This window comes from Scyliorhinus torazame, chromosome 5 (assembly GCF_047496885.1).
Source record: "Scyliorhinus torazame isolate Kashiwa2021f chromosome 5, sScyTor2.1, whole genome shotgun sequence".
NCBI lineage: Eukaryota > Metazoa > Chordata > Chondrichthyes > Carcharhiniformes > Scyliorhinidae > Scyliorhinus > Scyliorhinus torazame.
The window spans coordinates 99,622,573-99,644,127 of NC_092711.1; the positions used below are offsets into that span (position 1 = coordinate 99,622,573).

Genomic DNA, 21,555 nt, shown 5'->3' on the forward strand with positions numbered 1-21,555 from the left:
CGATTCGATCAACCAAAATGTATCACCTCACATTTATCTAAATTTAATTCCCATCTGCCATTCATCGGCCCACTGGCCCAATTGATCAAGTTCTGATGCAATCCTAAATAACATTCTTCACTGAATCTTGGTGTCATTTGCAAACTTACTAACCATGCCTCCTACATTCTCCTCCAAATCATTAATTTCAATAACAAATAACAGTGGACCCAGCACTGATCCCTGAGGCACACCGCTGGTCACAGGCCTCCAGTTGGAAAAACAACCTTCTACAACTACCCTTTGGCTTCTGTCGCCAAGCCAATTTTGTATCCAATTGGCTACCTCATCCTGGATCCCGTGAGATTTAACCTTGTGCAACAACCTACCAAGCAGTACCTTGTCAAAGGCCTTGCTAAGGTCCATGTAGACAAGGTCAACTGCACTGCTCTCATCTACCTTGTTGTATACCCCTTTAAAAAACTCAACCAAATTTGTGAGGCATGATTTTCCACTCACAAAGCCATGCTGGCTGTCCCTAATCAGTCCTTGCCTCTCTAAATGCCGGTTGATCCTGTCTCTCAGAATACCTTCCAACAACTTACCCACCACAGACGTGAGGCTCACCAGTCTGTAGTTCCCAGGCTTTTCCCTCTGGCCTTTCTTAAACAAAGGCACAACATTTGCTACCCTCCAATCTTCAGGCACCTCACCTGTGGCTGTCGACGATTCAAATATCTCTGCTAGGGGACCCGCAATTCCCCCCCCCCCCCCCCCTAGCCTTCCACAACGTCCTGGGATACATTTCATCAGTTTCCAGGGATTTACCTACCTGGATGTGCTTTAAGCTTGATCTAACCCCATTCCCCCACTCCACTTTGTGGGTAATCTGCGATCCCAAAACCAAATTTTAACAGTCCCAGCTCGCCATACCTTCCATACTGTCTCTCCTATACTTGGCATCCAGGAATGGTTTTGAAAATGAAATGAAAATGAAAATCGCTTATTGTCACGAGTAGGCTTCAATGAAGTTACTGTGAAAAGCCCCGAGTCGCCACATTCCGGCGCCTGTTCGGGGAGGCTGGTACGGTAATTGAGCCTTGCTGCTGGCCCGCCTTGGTCTGCTTTAAAAGCCAGCGATTTAGCCCAGCGTGCTAAACCAGCCCCTTGGTTTTGCTAACCTGCCTGTGTATCTGCACCTGGCAGTGTTTGAGGATAGAGGGGAACTGGAGCTTTACTCCGTATCTAACCCCGTGTTGTACCTGTCCTGGGAGTGGTTGATGGGGGTCAGTGGAGAGGCAGCTTTACTCTGTATCTAACTCTTGTGTTGTACCTATGCTGGGAGTGTTTGATGGGGTCAGTCTATAAGGAGATTTTTTCTGAATCTAACCTCGTGCTGCACCTGGCCTGGGAGTGTTTGATGATAGAGTGTAACTGGAGCTTGACTCTGTATCAAACTCTGTGTTGTACCTGTCCTGGAAGTGTTTGGTGGGGACAGTGCAGAGGAGGATATACATTGTATCTAACCTTGTGTTATACCTATTGTGGGAGTGTTTGATGGGCACAGCATCGAGGGAGATTTACTCTGTATCTAACACCATTTTGTGTCTGCCTTGGGAGTGTTTCATGGGGCAATGTAGAGGGAGCTGCGCTGTAACTGATTGGAGAATGGTTCAAGCTGGCACTTGGTACTCAGCTTTTCCAGTACAGACACCCTTCACTTTAAAAATAACATTTCATTCAGAGCTAAGAGAGACCATCACCGGTGCGTCCACTGTCGTCGTCCCCCCGCCCCGTCCGTCCGTCCCGTCCCCCGTCCCCCCCTTCCCACAAACACACACACCCCGCAGGCCCAGAGGGACAGTGAGGGTCTTGAACATTGTTGTACAGTCTGATTGATATTTCATATGAGACTTTTTCAGTTCCATAGAATCACTATGGTGCAGAAGGAGGCCATTTGGCCCATCAAGTCTGCACCAACCCTCCAATGCGGCACCCCACTCGGGACCACTCCTCCACCCTATCCCCAGAACCTCACCTAACCTTTGGCCACTCAGGGGAAATCTTTTAGAATGGCCAATCCACCTAACCTGTGCATCGTTGGACTGTGGGAGGAAACTGGAGCACCCGGAAAGAACCCACGCAGACAAGGGAGGAAGTGCAAACTTTACACAGTCACCCAAGGCTGGAATCGAACCCCCCACCCTCTGATCTACAGTCAGCCTTCGTTCGAATGAAAAGAGCCCCAGTTTCTCTAATCTCTCCTGGTAACTAAAGCCTCTCTTCCCTGGGATCTTAGAGTCTTAGAAAATACAGCACAGAACAGGCCCTTCGGCCCACGATGTTGTGCCGAACCTTTGTCCTAGATTAATCATAGATTATCATTGAATTTACAGTGCAGGAGGAGGCCATTCGGCCCTTTGAGTCTGCACCGGCTCCTGGAAAGAGCACCCTACCCAAACTCAACACCTCCACCCAACAACAAGGGCAATTTTGGACATTAAGGGCAATTTATCATTGGCCAATTCACCTAACCTGCACATCTTTGGACTGTGGAAGGAAACCGGAGCACCCGGAGGAAACCCACGCAGACACGGGGAGGACGTGCAGCCTCCGCACAGACAGTGACCCAAGCCGGAATCGAACCTGGGACCCTGGAGCTGTGAACCATTGTGCTATCCACAATGCTACCGTGCTGCCCTTGAGAACAAATAAATCTACACTATATCATTTTACTGTAATCCATGTACCTATCCAATAGCTGCTTGAAGGTCCCTAATGTTTCCGACTCAACTACTTCCGCAGGCAGTGCATTCCATGCCCCCACTACTCTCTGGGTAAAGAACCTACCTCTGATATCCCTCCTATATCTTCCACCTTTCACCTTAAATTTATGTCCCCTTGTAATGGTTTGTTCCACCCGGGGAAAAAGTCTCTGACTGTCTATCTGTTCCCCTGATCATCTTATAAACCTCTATCAAGTCGCCCCTCATCCTTCTCCGTTCTAATGAGAAAAGGCCTAGCACCCTCAACCTTTCCTCGTAAGACCTACTCTCCATTCCAGGCAACATCCTGGTAAATCTTCTTTGCACCTTTTCCAAAGCTTCCACATCCTTCCTAAAATGAGGCGACCAGAACTGTACACAGTACTCCAAATGTGGCCTTACCAAAGTTTTGTACAGCTGCATCATCACCTCACGGCTCTTAAATTCAATCCCTCTGTTAATGAACGCGAGCACACCATAGGCCTTCTTCACAGCTCTATCCACTTGAGTGGCAACTTTCAAAGATGTATGAACATAGACCCCAAGATCTCTCTGCTCCTCCACATTGCCAAGAACTCTACCGTTAACCCTGTATCCCGCATTCATATTTGTCCTTCCAAAATGGACAACCTCACACTTTTCAGGGTTAAACTCCATCTGCCACTTCTCAGCCCAGCTCTGCATCCTATCTATGTCTCTTTGCAGCCGACAACAGCCCTCCTCACCATCCACAACTCCACCAATCTTCGTATCGTCTGCAAATTTACTGACCCACCCTTCAACTCCCTCATCCAAGTCATTAATGAAACTCACAAACAGCAGAGGACCCAGAACTGATCCCTGCGGTACGCCACTGGTAACTGGGATCCAGGCTGAATATTTACCATCCACCACCACTCTCTGACTTCTATCGCTTAGCCAGTTCGTTATCCAACTGGCCAAACTTCCCACTATCCCATGCCTCCTTACTTTCTGCATAAGCCTACCATGGGGAACCTTATCAAATGCCTTACTAAAATCCATGTACACTACATCCACTGCTTTACCTTCATCCACATGCTTGGTCACCTCCTCAAAGAATTCAATAAGACTTGTAAGGCAAGACCTACCCCTCACAAATCCGTGCTGACTATCCCTAATCAAGCAGTGTCTTTCCAGATGCTCAGAAATCCTATCCTTCAGTACCCTTTCCATTACTTTGCCTACCACCGAAGTAAGACTAACTGGCCTGTAATTCCCAGGGTTATCCCTAGTCCCTTTTTTGAACAGGAGCACGACATTCGCCACTCTCCAATCCCCTGGTACCACCCCTGTTGACAGTGAGGACGAAAAGATCATTGCCAACGGCCCTGCAATTTCATCTCTTGCTTCCCATAGAATCCTTGGATATATCCCGTCAGGCCCGGGGGACTTGTCTATCCTCAAGTTTTTCAAAATGCCCAACACATCTTCCTTCCGAACAAGTATTTCCTAGAGCTTACCAATCTGTTTCACACTGTCCTCTCCAACAATATCGCCCCTCTCATTTGTAAATACAGAAGAAAAATACTCGTTCAAGACCTCTCCTATCTCTTCAGACTCAATACACAATCTCCCGCTACTGTCCTTGATCGGACCTACCCTCGCTCTAATCATGCTCATATTTCTCACATATGTGTAAAAGGCCTTGGGGTTTTACTTGATCCTACCCGCCAAAGATTGTTCATGCCATCTCTTAGCTCTCCTAATCCCTTTCTTCAGTTCCCTCCTGGCTATCTTGTATCCCTCCAATGCCCTGACTGAACCTTGTTTCCTCAGCCTTACATAAGTCTCCTTTTTCCTCTTAACAAGACATTCAACCTCTCTTGTCAACCATGGTTCCCTCACTCGACCATCTCTTCCCTGCCTGACAGGGACATACATATCAAGGACACGTAGCACCTGTTCCTTGAACAAGTTCCACATTTCACTTGTGTCCTTCCCTGACAGCCTATGTTCCCAACTTATGCACTTCAATTTTTGTCTGACAACATCGTATTTACCCTTCCCCCAATTGTAAACCTTGCCCTGTTGCACGTACCTATCCCTCTCCATTACTAAAGTGAAAGTCACAGAATTGTGGTCACTATCTCCAAAATGCTCCCCCACTACCAAATCTATCACTTGCCCTGGTTCATTACCCAGTACTAAATCCAATATTGCCTCTCCTCTGGTCGGACAATGTACATACTGTGTTTGAAAAGCTTCCTGGACAAACTGCACAAACACCACCCCATCCAAACTATTTGATCTAAAGAGTTTCCACTCAATATTTGGGAAGTTAAAGTCGCCCATGACTACTACCCTATGACTTCTGCACCTTTCCAAAATCTGTTTCCCAATCTGTTCCTCCACATCTCTGCTACTATTGGGGGGCCTATAGAAAACTCCTAACAAGGTGACTGCTCCTTTCCTATTTCTGACTTCAACCCATACTACCTCAATAGGGTGATACTCCTCGAACTGCCTTTCTGCAGCTGTTATACTATCTCTAATTAATAATGCCACCCCCCCCCCCCCCACCTCTTTTACCACCCTCCCTAATCTTATTGAAACATCTATAACCAGGGACCTCCAACAACTATTTCTGCCCCTCTTCTATCCAAGTTTCCGTGATGGCCACCACATCGTAGTCCCAAGTACCGATCCATGCCTTAGGTTCACCCACCTTATTCCTGATGTTTCTTGCGTTGAAGTATACACACTTCAACCCATCTGCGTGCCTGCAAGTACTCTCCTTTGTCAGTGTTCCCTTCCCCACTGCCTCATTACATGCTTTGGCGTCCTGAATATCGGCTATCTTAGTTGCTGGACTACAAATCCGGTTCCCATTCCCCTGCCAAATTAGTTTAAACCCTCCCGAAGAGTACTAGAAAACCTCCCTCCCAGGATATTGGTGCCCCTCTGGTTCAGGTGCAACCCGTCCTGCTTGTACAGGTCCCACCTTCCCCAGAATGCGCTCCAATTATCCAAATACCTGAAGCCCTCCCTCCTACACCATTCCTGCAGCCACGTGTTCAACAGCACTCTCTCCCTATTCCTAGCCTCGCTATCACGTGGCACCGGCAACAAACCAGAGATGACAACTCTGTCTGTCCTGGCTTTTAACTTCCAGCCTAACTCCCTAAACTTGTTTATTACCTCCACACCCCTTTTCCTACCTATGTCGTTGGTACCAATGTGCACCACGACTTCTGGCTGCTCACCCTCCCCCTTAAGGATCCTGAAGTCACGATCCGAGACATCCCTAGCCCTGGCACCCGGGAGGCAACATACCTTCCGGGAGTCTCGCTCGCGACCACAGAATCTCCTATCTATTCCCCTAACCATTGAATCTCCTACAACTATTGCTTTTCTATTCTCCCCCCCCCTTCCCTTCTGAGCCCCAGAGCCAGACTCAGTGCCAGAGACCTGGCCGCTAGGGCCTTCCCCCGGTAGGTCATCCCCCCCAACAGCATCCAAAACGGTATACTTGTTTTGAAGGGGAACGGCCACGAGGGATCCCTGCACTGTCTGCCTGTTTGTTTTTTTCCCCCTGACTGTAACCCAGCTATTCTTGTCCTGTACCTTGGGTGTGGTTACCTCCTTGTAACTCTTCTCAATCACCCCCTCTGCCTTCCGGATGATCCGAAGTTCATCCAGCTTCAGCTCCAGTTCCCTAACACGGTCTTTGAGGAGCTGAAGTTGGGTGCACTTCCCGCAGGTATAGACAGCGGGGACACCGGTGGTATCCCTCACCACCCACATCCTACAGGAGGAGCATGCAACTGGCCTAGCCTCCATCCCTTCTTACCTGACAGAATATAGCTGCCCTGTGGACTAACTAGATCTCCGCCCTCCGACTCTGCTCCCAGTCAGCTACACTTTCTGTAAACTCCTGGCTCTCTTCGCACTCTTGGCGGAAATGTCGGAAACAAAATGAAAGGAGCACCTTACTCCCTCCTCACCTAACTCCCTCGGTCACCAAACTCTTACTATAGCACTCAAAAAGCACCAAATTCAGCACTCAGTGCAAACCTATCATCTCAGTGAATCTCTTCTACACCCTCTCCATGGCCTTGACATCCTTCCTTGTGTAAGATCCCCAAAACCTGATCTAATATTCCAACTGCAGCCGAACCAATGATTTGTCCAGGTTTACATGACCTCTGTCCTTTTGAACCCCACACCCAGAATTATAAAACCTTGGATCCCATGTGTTTTTTAAACATTTTATCAACTTGTCCTCCCACATTTAAACGTTTGTGTATCTGAAACTCCTTTTAGGGTTTGGGAGATATTAACATAACATGGCTGAAATACATTGACATCCAGTTTCTGATATAATGTGTGTTCTGGGAGAGAGAAGTTTAGTCTGAATTATAAACTCAAGCAGGCGCTTCACTGCAGAAAGGTCACCGTGGAAACGCTGATGAGACATTCCATTCCACAGAATCGACTCATTGGAAACTAATTGGATCGGGGAGAGGACAGAGTTTGTCTGTTATCAAGTCAAAAGGTAACAGGGGCATGGATGAGGTTTCAGCAGCAGTTAGGGTGGGGATGGACACAGGTGACATTATGGAGATTGAAATATCTGGTATTAGTCATGGTGTGGATATGGGGTCAGAATCTCAACTTGGGGTCAGATCTGACCCGGAGATTGTGCAGAGTGTGGTTCAGCCTCAGACAGTTCCCAGGGAGAGGGATGGACTCGGGAGTTAGGAAACGGAATTTGTAATGGTGACTGAAGACAATGGCTTTGATCTTCCCAATTTGTAATTGGAGGAAATTTCTGCTCATCCAGTACTGGATGTGGGACAAGCAGTTTGATAATTGAGTGACAGTGGAGGAATGGATAGGGATGGGGGTGAGGTAGAGCTGGGTCTCGTCAGTGTACATGTGAAAACTAACACGGTGCTTTTGGATGATGTCACCTACTGGAAGCGTGTTGATGAGAAAATGGAGGGGCCGAGGATAGATCCTTGGGGGACACCGAGTACAAGGAGTTGGAGAGGAAAGGGAGGTTTTGATGTGGTAGTTGCAATGATGGTGGGGTTAAATATTGTTTTAGGATGGGTGATGATGGTGCATTTAAAGATGAGCGACAGGACGAAGAGAGAGAACTATGAACAATATCACACAACATGGAGAAGGTGAATGGTCAGCAGTTTTGTGAGAATGTGGTGAAATAGTAATAATCAAACACCTTTATTAGTGTCACAAGTAGGCTCACATTAACACTGCAATGAAGTTACTGTGAAAAGCCCATAGTCACCACACTCCGGTGCCTGTTCGGGTACACAGAGGGAGAATTCAGAATGTCCAATTCACCTAACAAACACGTCTTTCGGGACTTGTGGGAGGAAACAGGAACACCCTGGGAGCAGACACGGGGAGAACGTGCAGACTCCGTACCGACAATGACCCAAGCCGGGAATCGAACCCAGGACCCTGGCGCAGGAGGCAGGTCTAATGGAGAAGATGAGCTCTGATGAAGATAGGGGGTAGGAGAGAAACTGGAGAAAGAGGAGTTCAGAGCTCAGACAAGGTGGAATTTTTGAGACAATTTGGCCCATTGGTAGAGAGGAAAGCAGCAGAGGCAGCTCATCAGATTGTCTCAATCTCAGTGAGAAAGAAGCTTCATGAACTCCACACACTTGAGGTGAGGATGGAGGAGACAGGGGCGAGGGAGACCTTCAAACAGAACTAACTTGTGATGGGATGTTAAAAGATTCGACACACTTGTGTTAAATAATTGACTTTTATCCAGAATATTATCCCTTATAACTGGATTAGCGTTTATAAATATGAGTTCAACCCGAGTCCAATGAACATGCTTCAGTCCTGGATGTGATTAACAGCAAAATCCAATCACATCAGTTACTTGTGAACCCACTGGTGTCTCAGCAGGTTGCCTGAGTGAATGAATCCCTTTCCACGCTGGGAGCAGGTGAATGGCCTGTCCCCAGTGTGAATCCGCTGGTGTAGAGTGAGTTGAGATAATCGTCTGAACCCAGTCCCAGTCAGAGCACCTGAATAGTTTCTCGTCAGTGTGAACATGCTGATGGGACACCAGTTCCCGAGAACTTTTAAAGCACTTCCCGCATTTTCTGCATTTAAAAGGTCTCTCATCATTGTGAATCGGCTGGTGTGTCAGCAGTTGGGATGACTGAGTGAATCCATGCCCACACTCTGGACAAGTGAAAGGCCTTTCCCCAGTTTGAACTCACTGGTGCATCAACAGGCTGTATGACTGAGTGAATCCACGCCCACACTCGGGGCAGGTGAAAGGCTTCTCCCCAGTGTGAATGTGTCGATGGGTTGCCAGGTCAGATGGGTAATTGAACGCTTTGCCACAGTCCCCACATTTCCATGGTTTCTCCCTGCTGTGACTGCGCTTGTGTTTTGACAGACCAGATGATTGGCTGAAGCTTTGTCCACACACAAAACATGTGTACGGTTTCTCCCCACTGTGAACTGTGCTATTTCCTTCCATGTTCAAAATCTGATGATATTCAGGTTCCGATCAGTTATACAACAGTCAGATTTTGATGTGGTGTTTGGTTGGAGTTTCCCAATTGCACATCCTTCCCTGCTGATACCCTGTGAAATTGAGTTAAAACAAACAAAAGGGAGAGAGAGATCCCACAAAAACACAAAGGCAGGTTGTGAAATTGTGCTGAATCAATCTGGTAACTTGTGGGGCCGGCACTGGGAAAGTGACTATGAAAACTGTTGAACCTTTTGTGAAAAGTGAACTAGTTTGTTAATGTCCTTCAGGGAAGGGAACCTGCCACCCGGTCTGAGCCCACACAAGATTTGGGCCTCTGCAAGAACACAAGAAATAGGAGCAGAAGTAGACCATTTGGCCCTTCGAACCTGCTCTGCCATTGAACACATTTGTGGCTGATCTCAGTCTTCAATTCCACTTTCCCGTTAGCTCCCTTTGTCCTTTGACTTCCTGAGACTAAAAATCTCACCATCTCAGCCTTATATATATTCACTGATGGTCACAGTAACTTCATTGCAATGTTAATGTAAGCTTACTTGGGACAATAATGATTATTATTAACATCCACAACCCTCTGGGCTAGAGAATTTAATATGAGAAACAGAGTGAGAGAAAGAGAGCGAGTAGTGGGGGAGAGAGAAAATCAAAAAGATTGATGGAAAGGGAGAGAGTGAGAAAGGAGTGAGGGTAACAGCAAGCAATGGACCAACAACTGAATCACAATTTGACAGAATCTCCTGAACCCTTAACCACCACCACCTGGATGGAGCAGGACAGCAGATGTGTGTGAACATCACCACCTGCAAGTTCCTTTCCAAGACACACACTGTTGAACTTGTGTGACATCTAGTGCCGGATGAGCAGAACTTTCCTCCATTTAAATATTGACAAGGCTGAACCTATTCCCTTTCATCCCCGCTACAAACTCCAGTCCCTTGCCACCAATTTCATCCCTGTCCAATGTCTGAGGCTGAAGCGGACTGTTCACAACCATGGTGAAATATTTCACCCCTCGATGAGCTCTTGACCACATATCCACACTGTCACCAAGAGTGCCAATTTCCACCTCAGGAACACAGCTCGACTCCACCTTTGTCTCTGTTCATCTGCTGCAGAAACCATCATCCATTCTTCTGATACCTCTCAAACAAATTATCCCAACGCACTCGCAGCCGGACTGCAACATTAAACAACCCCCTCCATCCCATCCCAAACTCTGCTACCCATGTGCTTACTCACACCAGCCCCTGTGCCCACTGATCTGCAAATGCTTCCTTTTAAAAGGCACACAGAAGTTTAAATTTCTCATTCTTTTCCTCCATGATAATGATCATCCTGATCACTGTAATCTCCTCCACACACACCCCTTTGAGATCGCTGCACTCATTTAATTCCAGCCACTTCAGAATTCCTGATTTTAATCTCTCCACCATTACTGAGTTGCCAAGGCCTCAATTTCAGGAATTTCCTCCTTAAAACTCTCCGACTCTCTGACTCAATTTCCTCCATTAAGATTCTCCTTAAAATCTAATATCTCCTCATGTGGCTCAGTGTCAATTGTTATTTTGTAACGTTTCTCTGAGTCTTAAAAGTTATATTCTGTTCAAGTCACAATATAAATTCGAATTATTGTCACTGCCCTCGGCATATATTCTGCCCCATAAATAAGAATTTGTAACTCAGAGTGAAAGTCTGTCATGAAGACAAATTACAAAAATGTTGCCCCCAACAATGATGGCGATTGAGCCTGCGCTCTGCTGCTCGTGCCCCAATAAAGATGGTGGGTGCGGGTGCGCGTGCGCACTACTGCCAGTGAGCCAAATAACAAAGGCGCATGCGCACCGCTCCCAGTACCAAATAAAGATGGCGGGTGCACAGGCTCGTCTGTAACAAAGCTGCAGCCTCCGCTCAGATCCCCAGGTACCGGTGGTTTATTTTGTCAGATGTTCAGTTTATGTAACATGTTTACGAAGCGTGCCTAACAACCCGCATGATCCAGCTCTCCCTCCGTCCCGCTATTCCCACCTTCACGGATTCTGGATCCGAGAAAGAAACTTTTCTGCGTCGCCATTAATCACACTGCGCATGCTTCACTCGGCCCAGTCCCGCCCCTGATTCACTCCTATTGGCTGGAGGACCAGTCACTTCCAACCCCCCCCCCCCCCCCAAGCCGGACCCGTCCACCCTTCTCCTATTGGTCGCGTGATGCCGTCAATCATTGTCCGGGAATTATGAGGTGTCAGGTGAGAGGTCAGTGTTGGGGGGCGGGGTTTTCAAATCCCGAGTGCGGCCCCAGAGCTGAACAATGAACATTCTCCACTCTCACTGTCCACCGCTTCCGGCTTCTCTCCACAAACAACCTCACAGAGACCAGGGGGGGGAAGACACTGACCCAGTGACAATGTCACTGCATTAGTCACCCAGAGAGACAGGAGAATGTTCTGGGGACATTACATTAATAAAATCTGTAATTTAAAGTTCGTTTCAGTGATGGTGACTGAGGGTCACTGAGAAAATCTCCAATGTCACTGGATTAGGTCAAAAAGGCAGAAAGTAGGAAACTAGTTAGTTTAAAGTCTGTTGTTGGAAAACTGTTAGAATCTATTATTGAGGAAGCAGTATCTGGACATTTGGAAAGTCAAACTGCAATCCATCAGAGTCAGCGTGGTTTTGTGAAGGGTATATCGCGTTTGACTCATTTCTTGCAGTTCTTGGAAGATGTAACAAGTCAAGTGGATAATGGGGTCCTGTAGATGTATTTGGACTCCCAGAATTCATTTGATAAGGTGTCACACAAAGGGTAATAAGGTACAATCCCACGGGGTTGAGAGATAATATATTAGCTTGTATAGAGGATTGGCTAACCAACAGACAACAGAGAGTGGGGTTAGATTTATTGACACATGTACTGAAGAAAAATGTTTTTACGCAGAGGGTGGTGAGGGTCTGGAATGCACTGCCTCGGAGGGTGGTAGAGACGGTTGTCTCACATCCTCTAAAAAAGTACCTGGATGAAGACTGGCACGTCATAACATTGAAGGCTATGAGCCAAGTGCTGGTAAATGGGATTAGGTAGGTGGGTCAGGTATATCATGTGTTAGTGCAAACTCGATGGACCGAAGGGCCTCTTCTGCACTGTGAAATAAATGAAATGAAAATTGCTTGTCACAAGTAGGCTTCAAATGAAGTTATTGTGAAAAGCCCCTAGTCGCCACATTCTGGCTCTTGTTCGGGGAGGCTGGTACGGGAATTGAACCGTGCTGCTGGCCTGCCCAGTGTGCTAAACCAGCCCCTCTGTGTTGCTGATGATACAAAGTTCGGTGGCATCATAGAGTAACTCCCACTTAACTCTTGCATTAAATTGCAAGAAGATACTGACAGACAAGGTCAATGGGCAAGATTGTGGCAATGTAAACAAGTGTGAGGTTATCTGTTTGGAACCAAAAAAGGTTAGAACTGAGTACTTTCTAAATGGAAAGAGGTTAAGTACAGTGGGTGTCCAAAGAGATTTGGGGTTCATAGAATCTACAGCACGGAGACTGGCCCTTCAGCCCAAACTGGTCCATGCCAATCAAAAAGCTCATCTAAGCCAATCCCATTTGCCTGTATTTGGCCCACATCCCTCCGAACCTTGCCTATCCATGTATCTGTCCAAATGCCTTTTCAATGTTGTCAATGTCCCTGCCTCAACTACTTCCTCCGGCAGCTCATTCCGTACTATCCTCTGTGTAAAACCATTGCTCCTTAGGTTCCCATTAATTCTTTCCCCTCTGAACTTAAACCAAAGCCCTCTAGTTCTCGATTCCCCAACCCTGAGAAAAAGATTGAGTGTATTCACCCTGTCCATGCCTCTCATGATCTTATACATCTCGATAAGACCACCCCTCAGTCTCCTACGCTCCAAAGATAAAGGTCCTGGCCTGTCCCATCTCTCCCTTTCACTCAGTCTCTTGAGTCCTGGCAATATCCTTGTAAATCTCTTCTTCACTCTCTCCAGTTTAATAACATCTTTCCCACAGCAAGGCGACCAAAACTGAACACAATACTCCAGGTGCGACCTCACCCACGTCCTGTACAACTGCAACATAACTTCCCAACTTGTATACTCAGTGCCCTGACTGATGAAGGTCAGCACGCCAAAAGCCTTCTTCAGAGAATTTATAGTGCAGGAGGAGGCTATTCGGCCCATCGAGTCTGCACCGACCCTTACAAAAAGCACCCTACTCAAGCCCGCTTATCTACCCTATCCCCGTAACCCAGTAACTCCCACTTAACCTTTTTTTTGGACACTAAGGGCAATTTAGCAAGGCCAGTCCACCGAACCCGCACATCTTTAGACTGTGGGAGGAAACTAGAGAACACACGCAGACACGGGGAGAACGTGCATACTCTGCACAGACAGTGACCCAGCTGGGAATCGAACTGGGGATCCTGGAGCTGTGAAGCAACTGTGATAACCACTGTGCTACCGTGCTGCCCTATCTACCTGTGACTCCACCTTTAGAGAACCGTGCACCTGAACTCCAAGATCCTTCTGTTCCATGATACACCCTCAGGCCTTACCATTCACTGTGAAAGTCCTACCTTGATTTCTGAAATGTAATTCCTCACACTTATCTGTATTGAATTCCATTTGCCATTTCTCGGCCCACTTTCCCAGCTGATCAAGAGCCTGCTGCAATTTTTGATAACCTTCCTCACTGCCGACAATACCACCTATTTTAGTGTCATCTGCAAACTTACTGATCATGTCATAGATGTCATAGAATTTACCATGCAGAAGGAGGCCATTCGGCCCATCGAGTCTGCACCGGCTCTTGGAAAGAGCACCCCGCCCAAGGTCAACACCCCCACCCTATCCCCATAATCCAGTAACCCCACCCATCACGACGGGCAATTTTGGACACTAAGGGCAATTTATCATGGCCAATCCACCTAACCTAACATCTTTGGACTGTGGGAGGAAACCGGAGCACCCGGAGGAAACCCACGCACACACGGGGAGGATGTGCAGACTCCGCACAGACAGTGACCCAAGCCCCAACAGCACGGTAGCATTGTGGACAGCACAATTGCTTCACAGCTCCAGGGTCCCAGGTTCGATTCCGGCTTGGGTCACTGTCTGTGCGGAGTCTGCACATCCTCCCCGTGTGTGCGTGGGTTTCCTCCCACAGTCCAAAGATGTGCAGGTTAGGTGGATTGGCCATGATAAATTGCCCTTAGTGTTGGGTGGGGTTACTGGGTTATGGGGATAGGGTGGAGGTGTTGACCTTGGGTAGGGTGCTCTTTCCAAGAGCTGGTGCAGACTCGATGGGCCAAATGGCCTCCTTCTGCACTGTAAATTCTATGAATGTCTTGTACATTCTCATCCAAATCGTTGATTATAGACATAAACAGCAATCTCCTAGTTACTGATCTCCGAGTTACTCCCTACTTAGTTAATTACTCCAGTTTCTCAAATTTAGAACAGATTCCCAACAAGCCAATCAGCTTTACTCTGAGGTAAGTTATTTATATTTACCGTTCAAAGCTCCTCCTCCCCGGATTCGGGCCAAATCCGCTCCCTGCCGAATAGGCCGTGAATCCCTGAGGTAAGTTATTTATATTTACTGTTCCGAAGCTGCTCCAGCCTGAGTTTGCACCAACTCCACTCCCTGCGTTCGTGAGATTCATACCTGGGTGTCTGGAAAATCGTTAGGACAGTAACTGTCCTGTAAGGTAATGAGTCATTTTGCTTCCCAATTGGCCGAGGAAGGCAGTGTGTCACAAGGATGGATGTGTTGACCGATTAATGGCTGGGGGATGGGGGCAGATCATGTGATCAAACCTCCAGGAATACGTTTAATCAAAGTTGGCGAGGAGAGAATGTTGTGAATTTCTATCCTAAACTGACTGTGAGGTTTCTGTAAATTTACAAGATACTGGAAGTAGAGGTTTAACAGACGGGAAAAGCAAACCAAACATCACATCGCGATCTGACAGAGTCACTCGATTCATTAGAAACTGAATTTCAGCAGCATCTGGGTGTGGAAGGTAAAAGGTTTGACTGTTCTGTCTGTGAGGGAAGATTTCAGGTCTCAGTGTGACTGGAAAAGCCCCGAGATTCACAAACCCTGGTTTCACCAAACCTGGTGAACTGTGTTCAGTTCTGGGCAACAAACCTGAGGAAGGATAGAATGGCCTCGGAGGGAGTGTAGCACAGATTTACCTGAGTGATATCTGAACCCCCTGGGGTTAAATTACAAAACTAGATTACACAAAGGAGTCAGAGGCATGATGGCACAGAGAAGGGCATTCGGCCCATTGAGTCTGCACTGCTTCTCTGAAAGGGCACCCTGCCTCGGCCCACACTGCTACCCTGTCCCTGTAACCCCATAGCCCTACCTAACCTGCACATCCCTGGACACTAAGGGGCAATTTATCAAGGCCAATCCACCTAACTTTCCCTTCATTGGACTGTTAGAGGAAACCTGAGCACCGGGTGGAAACCCACGCAGACACTGGGAGGAAGTGCAGACCCCACACAGACAGTCACCAAGGCCGGAATTGAACCTGGGTCCCTGGTGCTGAGAGGCAGCAGTGCTAATCACCATGCCACCGGAAGCATAGTTTTGGTGTCAATATTACTGTTTATGAAGCTCAAGGTCGAATTTGCGTTGCCAACTATTCTCTTTAGTATGACTTGTAGATATACAAAATCCCTCTTCACCTCTTTCTCTCTCCTCCCAAAGAGGCCAGTTAGGTTTTTATGACAATCCAGCAGTTTTCATGGTCACTTTTTCCCAGTGCCGGCCCCACAAATGACCAGATTCATTCTGCTCAATTTCACAACCTGCCTTTGTGTTTTTGTGGGTTCTCTCACTCCCTATTTTCTGTTTTAAATCAGTTTCACAGGGTGTTCGAAGGGGAGGCTTCAAAGTCCGGAAACTCAAACCAAGCATCACATCAGGATCTGACAGAATCCTCAATTTATCATATTCTGAATATCATCGTACTTTGAACATGGAAGGAAAAAGCATCGTTCACAGTGCGGGGGAACCGTACACGTGTTATGTGTGTGGACGGGGATTCAGTCGATCATCAGACCTCACAAGCCACAAATGCAGTCACACAGAGGAGAAACCGTGGAAATGTGCGGACTGTGGGAAAGGATTCACTTACCCATCCCAGCTGGAAACTCATCGACGCAGTCACACTGGGGAGAGACCATTCACCTGCTCCAAGTGTGGGAAGGGATTCACTCGGTCATCCGCTCTGTCCAGACACCAGCAAATTCACACTGGGGAGAGACCATTCACCTGCCCCAAGTGTGGGAAGGGATTCACTCAGTCATCCGCTCTGTCCAGACACCAGCAAATTCACACTGGGGAGAGACCATTCACCTGCTCAGAGTGTGAGAAGGGATTCAGTGATTCATCCAACCTGCAGAATCACCAGCGAATTCACACTGGGAAGAGGCCGTTCACCTGCTCAGAGTGTGGGAAGGGATTTGCTATTTTAGCCCACTTGCTGAGACACCAGAAAGTTCACACTGATGAGAGACCGTTTAAATGTCCAGACTGCGGGACGTGCTATAAAAGTTCTGGGGATCTGATGAGCCATCAACGTGTTCACACTGACGAGAGACCGTTCAGGTGCTCTCACTGCGGGACTGGGTTCAGACGATCATATCACCTCACTGTACATCAGCGAATTCACACTGAGGAGAGGCCATTCACCTGCGCCGAGTGTGGGAAGGGATTCACTCAGTCATCCGCTCTGTCCACACACCAGCGAGTTCACACTGGGGAGAGACCATTCACCTGCTCAGAGTGTGGGAAGGGATTCACTACTTCACCCAACCTGCTGAGACACCAACGAGGCCACAAGTAACCACAGTGATTGGATTTTGCTGTTCCTCACATTCAGGACTGAACCATATTCATTTGGGTCTCTTTCTGCTGATAACAAACTCCAGCCCATTTATAGGGGCTAATATTCTGGCTGAAAGTCAAGTAAATTGACTGAAGACCATAAGTCATAGGAGCGGAAGTAAGGCCATTCGGCCCATCGAGTCCACTCCACCATCAATCATGGCTGATTTCAACTCCATTTACCTGCTCTCTCTCCATAGCCCTTAATTCCTTGAGAAATCAAGAATTTATCAACTTCTGTCTTAAAGACACTCAACGTCCCGGCCTCCACCGCCCTCTGTGGAAATGAATTCCACAGACCCACCACTCTCTGGCTGAAGAAATTTCTCCTCATCTCTGTTCTAAAGTGACTCCCTTTTATTCTAAGGCTGTGCCCCCGGGTCCTAGTCTCCCCTGCTAATGGAAACAACTTCCCTACGTCCACCCTATCTAAGCCATTCATTATCTTGTAAGTTTCTATTAGATCTCCCCTCAACCTCTTAAACTCCAATGAATATAATCCCAGGATCCTCAGACGTTCATCGTATGTTAGGCCTACCATTCCTGGGATCATCCGTGTGAATCTCCGCTGGACCCGCTCCAGTGCCAGTATGTCCTTCCTGAGGTGTGGGGCCCAAAATTGCTCACAGTATTCTAAATGGGGCCTAACTAATGCTTTATAAAGCTTCAGAAGTACATCCCTGCCTTTATATTCCAAGCCTCTTGAGATAAATGACAACATTCCTTGCCCAGTGAAGCAGTAGAGGCTCCTTCATTAAATGTTTTTAAGATAAAGATAGATAGTTTTTTGAAGAATAAAGGGATTAAGGGTTATGGTGTTCGGGCCGGAAAGTGGAGCTGAGTCCACAAAAGATCAGCCATGATCTCATTGAATGGTGGAGCAGGCTCGAGGGGCCAGATGGCCTACTCCTGCTCCTAGTTCTTATGTTCTTAAAACCCTGCTGATATTAGATCCGAGGGTGTCCAACAACCCAAATGGGTAAATTGGAACTCCGGGTAACTTGAAAGTGCCTTGGGAATGTATGCTGGCACAGTCTACAGCCGCGTAACTCTGTATTTAAACCCATGCTGTGCCTGCACCGTAAGCGTTTGACTGCGACAGTGTACAGGCAGTTTCAATTTTCCAATTTCCGTTCTGTATAGGGCTGCAATGGATCAGTGTGTTGCTCTTTACAAGAACCTGCCATGTGAATTTGACGAATAATCATATGAGAGAGTTCAGAGAGGTTCTTCTGGCTGTGTGGTCATTCTGCCTCTGCATTTTCTGATAAAATCATGTGAAAGTGATGGGCCGCCATGATCCAGCAGTGTGTGTGTGCGCGAGGGAGGGAGGCGGGGCGGGGGGGGGGGGGAACTAGAGAGCTGGGGAGGAACCGTAGGAAAAGAAATACAAAGAATTTGAAGTTAATTAATGTAACACTTTATTGCCAAATTCATACAGAGTATGTTCGGGAGAACGTCTGTTTCAAACTTTCACAAAGAGGATACAACAGCTTAGAAAGTAATTGAGAAATGAACACATGGGCTCTGAGCGGCCAGCACTATCTACACCTGTAACATACCAGGGAGCACATATAACTGCGACATAAAAGGAAGAAACATCTGAGCACAGGAGTGAGAACAGCTATTTATTAGCACATTAACTGAAACTAAAGTGAAAATCTAAGTTACGTTAACGGTATAACGATAACTCCCTCCCCAATACCAAAGTGGGTGAATCTGCTCCCCATGGACTGTTAACGGATCAAGAAGATGGTTCACCACCACCTTCTCAAGGGCAATTATGGTTGGGCAACAAATGGTGGCCTTGCCAGCAAAACCGACATGCCGTAAAAATGAACAACAAAACAAAATCACGCAAGATGTCCAATTCATGATTCTTTTCAACTACAGATTACGAATCCAAACAGTCGCTTGGTCACACCGGACTTGAATATTGCTGAAAACACAGGTATGATTCCGAAGATTCTGGATGTGCAAAATGGAAAACTTCAGCAGGATGTTTCTCTCTTCACAAAAAGACCTGGCATCATCAAATAAAAACCGCTTTCTTTAAGAGTGATCAAGAGAATATGTTTATTATTGTAATCCAGAGGTGCCTATAAACACTGAGGAAAATGAACGGCGGCCGAACATCAACTGATCACTCGATCTGTATGAAAAATAATAGAATGAAGCTGATATTTAGTGATCCGTTGCAGTTATCTAATTTCTTTTTAAATGAAACTTGTAGAATGTGGACAGATGGTAGAGTGAATGGATTGAATCTTCTCACCTTCACCAGAGTGACTGCTGTGCTATAGAATATGCTGAAGACAAACAGGGTGATGAATGTGGAAGCGGTTGTCCCAATATTACCATTATCATCCCCGTCGTCTTCAATCCAGATGTGGCCTGTAATGTCTACGGAGATGGGAAAGTGGAAATGTATTTCAGTCGGTTATAATCCAAATGTTGTTCTACTTCCTCTTTTAGTTTCCTTAAGATGCAATTTGTTCTATAATTAAACTTTCAAACGGTATCAACATGCTAAGTTAATCTCTCTTATCAATACATACCTAATACTTAATACCACCGCTGTATTCTATAAATATGTTCTGTTATGATCCTAGATCAGACCACCAGGGTTTTGGTATGATTCGGTTTAAAGTTTGCAAAGTTTCTTATCCCATGTACACCCCAAGCCATAAAAACCCACAGTCTTTGCACAAACAAATTAAGCATCACTCCACAAAGTCAAAGAAGTGTGGTTATTTGTAATACCTATCTTAATCAAAAACATTCAGAATCAACACATGGCACATTTGAATTAACAGGTAATCTGCAGTCGAACACATAAAATTGCACAATGCATGGTCGATGCGACGAACATAGATTCCACAGAACCCTGCACAACACAGCCAGGCGGCCTTATTAATTATGTGTTACACAATACTGGTTCACACTATCTCCCCTCAAGAGGGAAATCGAGCACTCTCTTCCAAATATCGAACCTCTGAATTGCCTTTAAAATTCGCTCCTTCTAATAATAGTAATCTTTATTATTGGCACAAGTAGGCTCGCATTAACACTGCAATGAAGTTACTGTGTAAATCCCTCGGACTGCTTCCACGACTTCTCGCCTGCCAAGTTTTCAATCGCACTTCTTGCGACAACGTTCCCCTGGATTCCTGAGGCTAAACTCCAGCACCAACTCTCAGCCAGATATAGAAGATCGCCATGTTTCCAAAGGGTAACCGTTGGCTTCTCGACGCGCATCAGGAAGCCACCACACATCTGCTGCCTTTTCAGCTCTCCAGGTCTTCTCCCGAGCTATGCATCCTGGGAACTGGCGGAGGTCCCTCAACCCCGACCACCTGCTCGGCCATTAAATGAGATCATGGTCGATCTGACTCTATCCTCACCCCCATATTCCTGCCTCATCCAATAAACGTATTACTCCTTGCTTCTCAAGAATCTATCTATCTTTGTAGCAAAGACATTCAAAGACTACGTTTCTATCGGCTTTTGAGGCAGTGAGTACCAAAGACTCACGACTTTCTGAGAGACAAAACAATCCCCCTCACCTCTACCTGAAATTGGCGACCTCTTATATCTGAACAGTGACCTTCATTCCCGATTGTCCCAGAAGAGTAAATATCCTTTCCACATCGACCATGTCAAGCCACCTTAGGATTATATGTGTTTCAATTAACTTGTTTCTTATGCTTTTAATCTCCAGTGCATATAACATTAGCGTATATAAACTTTCATCATAAAATAACCGGTGGTATTCATGGTAGTCTCTGGCAAACATTGCTTCTATAGAACTTACATCCTTTCTTCAGCAAGGAACGGGGGTGGCGTAGTCGTATTGTCACTGGGCTAGGAAACCAGGAATGTAATCTGCGGTCCCGGGTTCGAATCCCACCATGACAGGTGGTGAAATTTGAATTGAATAAAAATATGAAATTAAAAGTCTAGTTATGACCATGAACCGATTCTAGGGAAGGATAACTCCCGTCCTTATACAAAGGATTGTGCGCAATTGATCTCACAAATGCTCTGTAAAACTGATGCTTTACCTCGCTACTTTTCTATTCAATTACCCACATGATAACATTATATTCGTTTTTTTCCGATTCCTCGCTGTAACTGCATACTAACAGTTTGCATTTCATACTCGAAGAAAAACAGTTCTCTCTAAATCGCAGTGCTCTGCAATCTCTCACACTTTCGATAATATGCTTATTTTTAATTTGTTCCTCAAACATTTGACAATTTCCCAATTACCATTATATTCTCTGGTCGTAACGACAGTCACTTAACCTATCTATAGCCACCTGTTCCTCTGTATATCCTACTCAACTTATATTCCGACTTACAATCCAAAGATGTGGAGGTTCGG

At 46.5% G+C, this 21,555-nt stretch overlaps 1 protein-coding gene and 1 long non-coding RNA gene across 3 annotated transcripts in view; both read left to right on the forward strand.

Annotated features, from left to right (window-relative positions):
* Window positions 1–11,094: 11,094 nt before the first annotated feature.
* LOC140419165 (uncharacterized) lies at window positions 11,095–19,689 on the forward strand. The gene is made up of 3 exons (XM_072502933.1): window positions 11,095–11,175; window positions 16,142–17,123; window positions 19,062–19,689. Exons 2-3 carry the CDS (start codon window positions 16,258–16,260, stop codon window positions 19,099–19,101), a joined length of 906 nt encoding a protein of 301 aa, XP_072359034.1. The 5' UTR covers window positions 11,095–11,175; window positions 16,142–16,257; the 3' UTR covers window positions 19,102–19,689.
* LOC140419167 (uncharacterized) overlaps window positions 15,170–21,555 on the forward strand; it is a 415,920-nt gene continuing 409,534 nt past the window's right edge. The window contains exon 1 of one of the 2 annotated variants that reach the window (XR_011945573.1): window positions 15,170–15,288. This is a non-coding gene — a long non-coding RNA (uncharacterized lncRNA). The remainder of the gene's footprint in view (window positions 15,289–21,555) is intronic. The other variant, XR_011945572.1, reaches the window with a different exon arrangement.

Excerpts from the sequence above, each read along its gene's own strand:
- LOC140419165 (XM_072502933.1), top strand. The coding sequence starts at position 16,258 with ATGGAAGGAAAAAGCATCGTTCACAGTGCGGGGGAACCGTACACGTGT. Across the intron at positions 17,124-19,061 it reads AGACACCAACGAGGCCACAA|ATTACGAATCCAAACAGTCG; the intron begins GTAACCACAGTG and ends TTTCAACTACAG.